The sequence below is a fragment of the Tachypleus tridentatus genome, chromosome 12 (genome assembly GCF_004210375.1).
Source record: "Tachypleus tridentatus isolate NWPU-2018 chromosome 12, ASM421037v1, whole genome shotgun sequence".
In the NCBI taxonomy this organism is placed as follows: Eukaryota; Metazoa; Arthropoda; class Merostomata; order Xiphosura; family Limulidae; genus Tachypleus; species Tachypleus tridentatus.
In genome coordinates, this window is record NC_134836.1 from 86,923,034 (window position 1) to 86,936,136 (window position 13,103).

Genomic DNA, 13,103 nt, shown 5'->3' on the forward strand with positions numbered 1-13,103 from the left:
AGAAAACACGGCAGTTATCACATTGTATTTTATAAATAATGTTGGTGTGGTGTTTGTCAGTGTAGTTTTTACATAGTATAGAGTTTAGTTTTGTGCCTGGTTTTTGAATAAATTTTGTATTAACTGGAATGTCATATTTTGTTACTAGTTTTTGCCAAATTTTGGTTATTTTTCTGCTGATGTCGGAAATATATGGTATGTAGCAGTATATGGTTTCGTGATTTTTTAATTTGTGGGATATATTCACTTTTGTTACTTGATTTTGCTTTTTGTCTAGGTGTGTGCATATAATGTTTTCTACAATTTTTGGAGGAAACTTGTTGATGTTGATGAAGTATTGTTTTATTTTGTCTAATTCATTGTTAATTTTATCTGTTGAGCATAGTTTTATGGCTGTGTTTATTTGGTTTCTTAGTATGTTGAGTTTTTGTTTTGTTTCATGTGCTGAGTCCCAAGGAATGTATAGTCTGGTATGGGTGATTGTTTGGCGGGTTTTAAATTGTGTATTGGTTCTTGTAATTTTGAGGTTAAGAAATGTTATTTAATTGCTTTCTTCCTGTTCACATTTGAAGTTAATGTTGGGATGTATAGAGTTAATGTGATTGAAAAAAAATAAGTGTATGTTTTGTAGATGTGAATCCCGCAATCGTATCGTCTACATATCTGCACCAGTATAGTGGTTAATGTAATGCTGTGTTAATTGCTTGTGTTTTAACTAGTGTCATAAAAATATTGGCTAAAGCTTTTGTCACATTTTAAAACAAAAGTGCAATTATTTAAGAAGAATTATGAGGAAAAGTTGAAATATCTGTGTGTTCAGGTATATAAAACCTGGAATTATTCCAGGGAAATTAGAAAAATAATTTTGAAGAATGGCCAACCTGAATTAATAAACCACTATTTCCTTTGCTATTAGTAATGTAAATTTTTTTCTCAGTTGTTAACATTATCAGTTGATTTTACCATTGTATTTATTTTGTGCTTCTTAACAAGTTGGAAAGTAATTTTGAAAAATAAATTAATAATCATAGTTTTCATTAAAAAATTAGGGGACAGATAAAGTTGGCTGATTTTGGTTTAGCCAGATTGTATAGTGCAGAGGACAAGATGAGACCATACACTAACAAGGTGATCACATTGTGGTACAGGCCACCTGAACTACTACTTGGAGAAGAAAGATATGGTCCATCAATTGATGTATGGAGTTGTGGGTAAGTGAACTGAGTAAATAATTTTGTTTTCCTCATTTAGCTTATTTAAAGCTAAGTTTTTTAATACATTGCCTTTTAGCTGGACAAACTATAAAAGTAGTTGCAAGTTATTCTTTGTGTTTGTACAAGTAAATGTAACTTGTAAATAATTAATAAAAGCAATTCTAAATTTTAAATTTTCAGTTGTCATGTACCTTCCTGTGGACCCTCTTATTATGGGCTCAGTCAATTACATTGAGTTTGTGACTGTAAAGTGACCATCAGGGTTTATTTCCTATAACTTCTAACCCCTTTTTCTATACAGGCCCCTTGGTATGGATTTCTGTACGTGGAGGTGACCTCCCAAGGAAGGTTCTGTTCTTTCAGGTTACCTCCTCTGGGATCTAAACATCCACCCACGTGTTTGCCCTGCGTAGCAACTCGTGAACGGGAGGAGAAGATCCTGGTGGTTGAGGGGTCCAACCCTAACACACCACTTTGGCCTTGAATTCCTGTAGACGGGCAGCCTTGTGGAGGTCCACTCGGGCTAGGGTCAGCCAAGTACCAGTGTTGGATGTTCTCAACAGGTGTTGTGGACAGTATAATCTGATGCTGGTGTTTGGGCATAGTGTTTATGAAACCCTGGTGTTGCTGCAGTGTCCTTGCTTGACATTATAGTGCGTACCCTCATAGGGCTCCATGATGGGGGGGGGTCAGTGGGCATCAATATCTCCCTCCCTCTATTATGGATACTCCAATTAAAAATCTTAATAAAATAGCGAGAAAACAGTCTATAGGTGAAGGACCATATCCTAAAGATTCTGAACAGCAATCCTCACCATCTGTACCATCTGTTGTACATCATTTTTTTATTGCATTCACTTTCAGACAAACCTTTAGGGCAAATGTCTCCCCTTTTTCATTCAGAAGGGACCTGCTGGCTCTCTAAACTCGGTAAAGAAGCTTCGATCTGGTGACATATTGGTGGAAAAATCTCCATCTCAACACAGTGAACTTCTCTTTCATTTAAAGGCAATTGGGGATATACCTGTTGAGGTTACACCTCATGCTACTTTGAATTCATCACAAGGAGTTATTGATGAAAGGGATTTGAAGAACATCCCAGAGTTGGAGATTCTTGTTGGTTTCTCCATCCAAGGAGTTTCTGCAGTGAGGGGTATATCCACTCCCAAAGATGGAATTATGGTGCCAACCATTGTCCTCATTCTCACATTTATGTCACCACGTCCACCTGCCACCATCAAGGCAGGTTATCTTAATTGCAGAGTATGGCCATACATTCCAAACTCTCCGATGTTTCCCGTGTCAACGGTTTGGTCACTCGAAGACGTCATGTCATGGTTCTTTGACATGTGTTCGTTGCAGTGGCAAGGACCATGGTGCCTACGAGTGTGAAACAGACACTCAGTGCATCAGATGCAATGGCTCTCGCCAATCCTACATTCGTTCTTGCCCTAAATGGTTGGAAAAAAAAAGAGGTGCAGCCTTTGAAAACGATTCATGATATTACTTATCCTGAGGCTCAAATTGCTGTCCACCATCTCATCTCGGGCGTATGCTGCTGCACTTTGTTTCACAACTTCAGTGGAAGTGCAGACAGATCTCTCTGTGCCTTCAAAAAAATCGTTCTCCAAACAAATGAAAAGTATTTTGATCTCAATGGTTAAAAACTTTGGTGAATCAACTTCAACACCTATTTCTGTCCCTTACATACATTCCAACAAACCCCAAATCCACATCCTTTGGTTTCAGGTACAGGCACTTCCTCAGATACATCTTCTTCTCCCACCCCAAGACGCAAAACAATCATTCATTCATGCTCTCAGTCACAGGAATTTCCTTTCAACAGCAAAGACCTGCCCAATCGATTCAGGGCAGGATCCATGGAGGTTGATAGACCTCCCTCAAATAATGACAGTAAGGAAAAAAGGCAGGCTTTTAAACAGAAGGGTTCTCCACCCACTTCGCCTACACGTAAATAAAAATGGATACCCTGATACAATGAAACTGTTGAGGTTTACATTTTAATCTGGATGACATCAAAACACTGATCGCTTCCAACCATCCTGTTTGCCTTTCCTTACAGGAAACATTTCTGAAATCTGCCGATACAGTCATCTTTTGGCAGTTTTCTTTGTACAGAAATGACAGGTGGTGTGATGGACAAGTGCATGGATGGGTGGCACTGTTGGTTGATCAGCATGTGCTCACCCTGTCTGTCACTTAACAAACCCTTTAGGCTGTAGCCATCCATGTTTCCTTGGGTCATACTATCACTGTTTGTTTTCTCTACTTGTTGCCTGGAGAGACGTGATCAATCAGACCCTGATGCTCTCATTGAACAGTTGCCGTCTCCCTTTTTTATTCTGGGGGACTTTAATGGACATCATCCCCTCTGGGATAGTGCTGATATTGATGGAGGGGTTGCTCTGGAAGAGCATATGCTCTCTGATAACAGCCTTTCTCTTTTCAATACTGGTTCCTCTACTCATTTCCATGTGCTTAGTCAGTCATTTACTGCTATTGATCTCTCAATTTGCTCCCTTTCATTATTCTCCCATTTTTCATGGAGGGTTGACAATAATCCACAAGGCAGTGATCATTTTCCTATAATCATGAGAGACAACCGTGGTCGATACAATTCAACTCGTGTCCTGGTGGAAGCTGGATTAGGCAAACTGGCCCTCTTTCACTGCTCAATGTATTGCTAAAACCTTGACACATTTCCCACTATATCCTTGTCCATGGTGGAATCCTGCCTGCCACATGGCATGGAAGGCTCAAAAATGGGCCTGGGATACTTTCCATAGATATTCCACACTCTCAAACTGCATTGCTTTCCAGCAGGCCCATACACATGTTTGGTGGGTGAGACGTCAAAGCCAAAAGGAATCTTGGATTAAGTTCACAACTGGCATATCTTCTACCACCAGTTTCAAAGTTATATGGGACAAGATTCAAAAGGTCAGTAGGCAATATAATTCTGTCCCCCTCTCGATTTTGCTCTCTGATGGCCAAGAAGTAGCTGATAACCGGAGCATTGCCGATACTCTAGGTGAAATCTTTTGCCAGGTATCTAGTACTTCTGCTTCTTCTTCCACTTTCTTAGCCATTAAGACTCAGGCAGAGCAATCATCTCTTTCTTTCAAGCTGATTGTCTCCATGAATATAATCGTCCCTTTACACTGGTGGAACTCAAACTGGTCCTTCATCAGTCTGGCAGTACATCAGTTGGACCTGATGATGTACACTATGAAATTTTGTGTCACCTATTTCCTGCTTCTGTTGCTATCTTTCTGGTTGTTTTTAACTGGATCTGGGAGGAGAATGTTTTTCCTGATGCCTGGCACTAGACTATAGTCCTGCTTTTCTCCAAGATTGGGAAGGATCCCAAGATTCCTTGAAACTACTGTGCAATTGCTTTGACGAGCTGTCTCTGTAAAACCTCAGAGAGGATGGTTAATACTCGACTTGTTTGGTTCCTCGAATTAAACAACCTTCTCTCGTCCACCCAGTATGGGTTCCGATGACAGCACTCCACCTAATTCGACTTGAAATGTCAATCAGAGAGGCCTTTCTCAAATGACAACATCGTGTATCAATATTCTTTGACATTGAGAAGGCTTATGATACAACATGGAGGTATGGCATCTTGCGATACCTCCATATATATGGGTTACGTTTCCATTTGCCCATTTTTATTAAACATTTCTTAATGGACAGGAGATTCCAAGTTTGTGTGGGTTTGACACTTTCCCATTCTTTTCAACAGGGCTGTGTTCTGAGTGTCACACTTCTCAGTATATAAATTAATGCCATCATTGAAGAACTCCCTCTCACTGCAAACGGGCTCTGTGTAGACGACTGACATGAGATGTGAAAGTCGTTGAACATGAGGAATATTGAGCGGTAGCTACAGACTGCTCTCAATTGTTTACTGAAGTGGACCACAGCATATGGCTTTAACTTCTCTCTCTCTAAAACCATTTGCATGCACTTTTGCCACCACGGGGTATTCACCCTGATCCTGAACTCCGTATCGGTGAAGTTATGATGCCTCTGGTCCCTGAGACAAAGTTCTTGGGGTTTAACTTTGACCGTAAGCTGACCTTTATACCACACATCAAGTATCTATGGGTCAACTGTACAAGAGCACTGAAAATCCTTTGTGCCCTCTCTTCCACCACTTGGGGAGCGGATCGACATTCTGTGCTAAAGGTATATTGTGCTATTATTCGATCGAAACTCGACTGTGGATCACTGGTCTATGGCTTTGCCAGACCATTGGCCTTAAAGATGCTAGACCCTATTCATCATCAAGGACTTCGGCTTTGCACTAGGGCTTTTTGCACTTCCCCATTTTAGAGCTCATACATAAAGTCTCATGAAACGTCTTTGCACCTCCACCATTTGCAACTGTCTTTACTATATGCTTCGAAACTTCATTACTTACCAAAGCATCCCACCTGGGGTTGTGTTTTCTTTCCTCGGTGGGCCATGCTTTTTCAGAACAGACAGTCTACCATTGCTCCTTTTGGCTTTTGTATCCAGGAGCAGTTGGGTAAATTGGGTCTGTCCTTGGATAACATTGCTGTATCCACTGGTCAGCCCATCCCATTATGGCTTGTTATGGTCCCCAGATGTGACCTGTATTTAAGTCATATGAGAAAAGTAGACACTTCCGATTTGAAATACTGTCTGTTATTCGCTGAACATCTTTCGAATCATCCTTCCATTCCTGTTTATACAGCTTGTTCGAAATCAGGTGACCCTGTGGGCTCTGTCATGGTTTATTGTGGTTTGGTGGTTTTGTGCAGAATCACCTCTACAGTTTCTGTGTTCACTGCTGAACTGTACACATTTCTCTTGCCGTAGATCACATAGAAGCTAAGCAGTACTGAAATTGCAATATTTGTACTGACTCACTTAGTTCTCTATTGGCTGTGAAATCGCTTCATGTTAGTTCTCGCCAATACTTAAAACGGACTGGCCCATTTCTCTTTAACATCTCCTTCTATCCAGTTTTTTCTGCATTTCGGGCCACATTGATATTTGTGGAAATGAACTCTTCAACACCACAGCTAAATCTATCTGCTCTGGCATTATCACTGCTGTCCCTGTATTCAAGGCTCGACTCAATGCCAGCAGGCAATTGACTTGGAGCGAGCAACGTGAAAACAAACTTTTCCAAATAAAACCCACTATTGGACTTTGACCATCTTGTTTACGTAAGGATCGGAAAGAGGAAGTTGTCTTAACTCAATGGTGCACAAACTTTTTGAGTCAGGGTCCACAAACAGACTTCTCATAACCGTTGGGGACCACAAAAATGTGAAGATTAAAATCGTCCCACAGTTGTTTCACACAAGGTGGATATCACATTTAAGAACATGCAAATAACGATTACATCAAAGAGTTTGCACATTATTCTAAGAAATGTTATGATACGTCAACTGTCATAAAGTCAGTGTGATGAATGGTGCTGCATGTCAGCTATGAGCTTAGAAATGTCTTGCTTTATGTTTGATGTTGAAAGACACAAGACTGCTTCCAGATGATCATCAGTCAGCTGATTGTGTTATTTTTGTTCAGTTTCGTATGCGAGAAAGCCTGTTTGCAGCAGTATGTGCTGCCAAACATGCTGGTGTGGACAAGTGCATTCTCTTTCAGATTAGCAAATGCATCAGGCAAGGTTTTGTAGAAGTCAAGCAAACTGTTTTCTCGGTAAATAGCACGCAGTTTATCAGATGCCTGGAGATCGGTAAGTTCGAACTGATATTCTGCTGACAAGTCATCCACTGACACACTGAACAGATCAGCAAAACGTTTCATCAACAATCTGCATTGGTCAAAGTCATGAAACCTTGAGTTGAAGGATTGAATCAAGGTATCTAGCTTCCCAACATAAACTTGTGTGTCTATGTCCTGATTTTTCTGTATCTGTGACTGAAAAGTGGGAAAGTGCAAGAAGTTGCCTGATGCTGCTTGCTGTTGGAACAACTGCAACTTTGTCCTGAAAGCTGAGATGTGATTTGCAAGCTGACAGACAAGCTGATTTTTGCCTTGCAACTTCAAATTCAGATCATTCAAGTGTTGTGTCATGTCGACAAGAAAGGTCAAATCAGCTTGCCATGCTGGATCAGTCATTGAAATCACTTCTGTGTCTTTGTTCTTGCTTCTGAGTAATTCTATCACCTCATCAATCAACTCCCAGAATCTTCTGAGCATCTTCCCTTGACTCAGCTAGCGTACTTCACAGTGATACACAAGGTCACCATAGTCTGAATCAATTTCTTCAAGAAAACTTCGAAACTGACAGTGATTGAGTCGTCGTGATTTGATGAAATTAATGGTTTTCGTCACTAATGCCATCAGTGCCTGGAAACCAAGTTCTTTACTGTGCCAAATTTTCAAGTGATAGTTCAGTAGTGGCGTATCGAAGTATTCACATGTCATGTGAGTATGTTATGCTTCTGTTGGTGGTCAAGTGGTGCATGATTCCAATGTGGGGGGGGCAGCAGGTTTGTGGCATGTGTAAAAACAACTTACATAAAGAGGGCAGCACTGGATACTCCTTTCTTGGATTTGTTTTTTATCACTAAATATGCAACATTCAATTTTTAAAAAAAATTTTTAGGGTCACAACCTTCAAATTGTCAGTGTAGTTTAATACTTGTACTGAAGAAAAACTGTTGTAGGATCAGAGAGAAGTAGTTTTGAAACTTATTTAAACCGTTTGTTTTTGTTGCATGTACTAGATAATATAAGCAGTTTTTATTTGTTTACATTATATGGTTTTGTTATGATTTCTTAAATAAGCTTGGTATTATTTAAAAGGTCTCAAGTTTATTAAAATAAAACATTCATTGTAAGTTTCTGTATCAAAACAACCTTTCATGTTAATTTAAAAAATTTACATTAACCAGAAGTATACAAATTTTTATATTTTGATCAAATTTAAATAAATGTACTTCTGTCCAAAAATTAGGGATATATTATTATTGTTGATCATGTTTTGTAAACTTCCTGTAATTTAGAGAATTGTTATAAAGGTCTGCTGAGAAGTGTCCTGTGTTATTACTGTGATTTGCATCAATGGGTAATATGAGATAGCTCAAAGGACCTCAAGAGCACAAACAACTTTTGTTTCAAAATTACAAAATGTTACATGTCAAACTTTAAGTTCCATATATTCTGAATTGTGTTGCTTGGTATTGTTGACAATTTAATTTGTTTTATTTGCTTTTAAATGTTTGAAAGCAATTTAGCAGAGTCTTACTGGTAGCTTAGAGAACAAATGACCACTCATCATGAGGGGGGGGGGGAGTTTGAATATTTACTTGTCCTACAAGGTGTTTCAAACTGTAAAACTCTATAAAATTATAATAAATGCAGTAAAACGTGAGACGTTTACAGCAGTTTTTCAGATATTTTTAGATCATCCCAGCTACAAATTTTCACTAAGGGGCCTCAGTAATTGTTCAGTAAATAAATGGCTTAATTTTATAATAATGGTATTTTGATCTATAGATCAATCAATAATTCATGGCATGCTTAAAAACCAATAATCAGTCAACAGTTTGAAATAAACTAGAAAAAAAATATTAGAGGGCAGCATGTTCAGTAGTGTACAGAGCTGTTAGAAACTATTTACACATGCCATTAACTGTCAGAGGTAGAATGCAGTGCTAAAGAAGGCATTCCTGTACAAATATTTTACAATTATGGATAAACGTGAGCTTTACAAAGTGTCATTTATTTTGTCTATCAAGTTTTATCTTTTCAACATAACATACCATAAAAAAGAATCATAACCCTAAATGTTGCAGAATTTGTTGTCTGATAACATCATCAACAGCTGTGACACTGAAATACTCGTGATATAAAGAACAGTTGCAGTTTAGTGATACATAGGAAGAAGCATTTGTGAAGTATATTTCTTTGTTTTTAGCTTTATATGCATTGTACAAGCAAGTTAACTTTAACCACCTGAAATAATGCACTTGTCCCATAGGTCAAGTGCAAGGTTTATCCTGATTAATCCACTGTTCATGAATATGAGTAGAATTTTAAAACCCTAAAACATTACATTACTTTTTTTCTTTTTTACATAATGGAATTACATTCTTTTCTGACATATCTTAGATTAAATAATTTGGTATTTGGTCATTTTCAAACATCTTTTATTGCTATGCACGTTCACTTTCCTGAATAATGTCTTACACCAGAAACTAGCCATGTGTTGCTGTTATGTTTGTCTTTTAAACTGCTCTGTTCTTTACATACTTTATTTTTATCAGTGGAATACATATTATCCTTATTATTAGAGGATATGAACATGGATCCACGTTTTTTGTTTTTCCTCTTCAAAAATTGGTCTATTTGGAAGTAAAGAACATATCAAGAATTTGCTTTATGGTTGTTTTATTTTTTTAGTTATTTTCAGTTTTTTTGTTTCATTAATGTTTACTCATTTCATAAATGATTTTTATGAACTGTTGGCAACTTAAATCTTTATGGCAAGACATGCCACTTTTCAAAGGATTTGATTATTTTAATATAGCCAAATTACAGCACTAAATCTTTCTTGTAAAGCACATTTCAAAGTAGTGAAACATTTTTAGCCTCCTTTTTCAGCACAAATCTCTTGTCACTCTAAGATGATCAGGAATAATTATGTAAAGGAAATTTTAATTTTCTGTTTTATTACATGTAATGTAATATTTTATTAAGTGATCTGTGTCGTTGTCAACTTGATGTAAAAATACATTATTATATATTTTTACAGATGTATTCTGGGAGAATTTTTCACCAGAAAACCAATTTTTCAAGCTAATCAAGAAATGGTCCAGCTTGAGGTAATCAGCCGTGTATGTGGAACTCCTTGTCCAGCTAACTGGCCTAAAGTTATTCACCTTCCACATTTTCATACCTTTAAACCTAAAAAGCAACATAGAAGAAGGATAAGGGAAGAATTTGCTTTGTGAGTAGAAAAAAAACGTGATTAGAGATATGATTACTACAGTTATTGGATAATATCAGCAAGCCACATCCAGTTTTGTTTTTTTTTGCTCATAAAAATAACTTTTGAAGCATTTTGAATTATGAACAATAAAAATGATTATTATTAATTTTTCATCACAAAGTTAGGCCTGAGGTCTTGTCAAACATTTGGTTTTGATATATGTAATGGGTACAACAAGGATAACCCATTGTGTAGCTTTATGGTTAACAGCAGTCAGACAGTTCTGCTCAGTAATTTGCATGTTGCCACTAGACACTGATAGATGAACTTCCACTAGATTGTGGCTTTTAATTATGGTTAAAACACTTGTTATTAAAGTATTGACATTTTCTGGAAGGCATACTTTAGAACAGTGGTTCCCAACCAGAGGTTCTCGCACCCCTTTGGGGTGCAAGGTAACATTTGTTTTGGCCACCTTCACCTTAAATAAATAATTACTGTGAGGGGGTGCAAGAACATATTAAAATTTTTTAGTGTGGGGCATAAAAAAGGTTTGGAACCACTGCTTTAGAAGAAGGTATTTTCGTCGTATGTTCTAACATAATAAAGTGACGTTACCTTTAAATTTCATCATGAGGTAGCATGAAATACTTTGATGATATTAAGTAAAAGTTTTAAGGTCTTTATATCTTACAATATTCATTTTTATAATTTACTGATTAACTTGTAATGCTGTATGTTTTAAGCAGATATTTAGGTTTGGTAAATATGATTTACCCTTTAATTTTCTTCTGTTTTGTGTTAACTTGTTTCTAACTATGGATTACTTCCATCTGTTTTAGGTATGGAATTATTGTAACTATTTTGGTTGATTATTTTTTATAGCTTCCCATTTTTCTTTTTCTTTTTTAAATATTAAACTTATAATTTGGATCTGCTGGTTATCTAAGAATAGCAATTGCTATTTCATCAGTATTGAAAAGCGATTTGCCTAAATAATTTATCTTGAAACTTCAAGGCTTTAACAATGTTTGTGAGGCATATTTTGTGAAATTAAGATATTAATTTGCAGTTAGGGTTTTTGTGGTGTCATGACTGACTTTTATGTTTACTGCAGTTATTTGTTTTGTTAGTATTAAACATTTTTTTATTATGTCAGATTGAAGTGGTACAGTTGTAAGTCTGTGGACTTTAACTCTAAAATTTAGGTGTCAGTACCCATGGTGGTCACAGCACAGGTAGCCAATTGTGTAGCTGTGTGCTTAAATATTAACAAACAAACAATTGTCAAATAGAACAGTATGAATTAGCAGATGATACATGATTAAGAACTATGATTCTTATACTGCAGAAGAAGTAAGTTTTAATTTTGTAACACTTCTCTGAGAATTTTGATTCATATTATGTACCTACACATTTAAGAGTTGAAACAAGATTTGGTATGATTTCTAAATTGACATCAAATGTTTTGTGAATTGACCATGTGGTACTGTACAATGCCAATCCCACTATTCGTTGGTAAAAGAGTAGCCCAAGAGTTGGCGGTGGGTGGTGATGGCTAGCTGCCTTCCCTCTAGTCTTACACTGCTAAATTAGGGACGGCTAGCACAGATAGCCCTCGAGTAGCTTTGTGAGAAATTCCAAAAAACAAAAACAAAACAAACTGTACCATGCAAGACATATTTAATGTGTAAAGATATTAATTATTCTAAAGTTTTAATGCAACATTTATTCTATTTTTCTAATTTATTAAAATTCAATTTATAATAGTTGTATATTTTTTAATGAATAACAGCCACAATGAAAAATTTAATATTTATAGCATCTAATGCTTTATCAGCATTCCAGTTCCTGCACTAGACCTATTTGACCAAATGTTAGAGTTAGATCCAGAGAAGAGAGTTACAGCAGAAAATGCCTTGAAATGTTCGTGGCTTAAAGATATTTGCCCTGAGTTGATGCCTCCTCCAAAGTAAGTTTAACTGCTTATACATGTGATGTAAGTTATTACTTTATGCTTTCTTATAAAAGTTGGATTTTAATATAAACTAATTGTTTGGTTAATGAATATTCAGTATTTGTCACCAGCTGGAATCTTTTCAAAGGAATTGTGATTTGAAAAGTACCAGGTTTTCCATTAGCAGAATATTCTCCTATATTTGAATTTTTATGTAAGTCATACTTCTGCATATTTGTTAAAACTCTTGTGTTGAAAGTATATGACTACTGACAGTTGTACTGTCAGAAAGGAATAACTGCAATTATTTCTGGTAGTAAGGAGTCACTGTTGTAATACAAGGTTTTTGTGTGTAAAAAAAATCAAACTAGGATCCCTTGCCTTCTATAACAAAAAAACAAAAATGTATTAATGCTAAAATTACTGACTTATTCTGAAATAATCACTATTTGTAGTTTCACATGTTGTATCATACTGAATAATTTTGTAATCATACTGTAATTTTGGTAGTAAGGAGTCACTGTTGTAATACAAGGTTTTTGTGTGTAAAAACAAACAAACTAGGATCCCTTGCCTTCTATAACAAAAAAACAACAAAAATGTATTAATGCTAAAATTACTGACTTATTCTGAAATAATCACTATTTGTAGTTTCACATGTTGTATCATACTGAATAATTTTGTACTTTTTCTGCTGTAACAAGCAGTAAAGAATTGACCAAATCATCTGGATGAAATAAACGGTGATGACAGTGTCTTTATTTGCAATTTTTGAGACTCGTATGCTATTATTAGGAACCCTATAGTTGAGAAAAAATGTGTTGAAAAGCTTGTAGTAATTAAAGAATTAAAAATAAGTTAATGCAAGAAATATTTTCTTATGTTTTTGCTTTTTGAATTCTAAATATGTCCCAGATATCCTAAAACCTTTCGCATGCAGTTATGGATTAAATTATATTTACAAACAACA

General features: G+C 36.3%; 1 protein-coding gene across 2 annotated transcripts in view; it reads left to right on the top strand.

Moving 5' to 3' along the window:
* LOC143233900 (uncharacterized) overlaps positions 1-13,103 on the top strand; it is an 83,223-nt gene that overhangs the window by 22,244 nt on the left and 47,876 nt on the right. For both annotated transcript variants that reach the window (XM_076470765.1, XM_076470766.1), the window contains exons 6-8: positions 1,050-1,211; positions 10,000-10,194; positions 12,017-12,148. In XM_076470765.1, the coding sequence (XP_076326880.1) occupies positions 1,050-1,211; positions 10,000-10,194; positions 12,017-12,148 (489 nt within the window). The remainder of the gene's footprint in view (positions 1-1,049; positions 1,212-9,999; positions 10,195-12,016; positions 12,149-13,103) is intronic.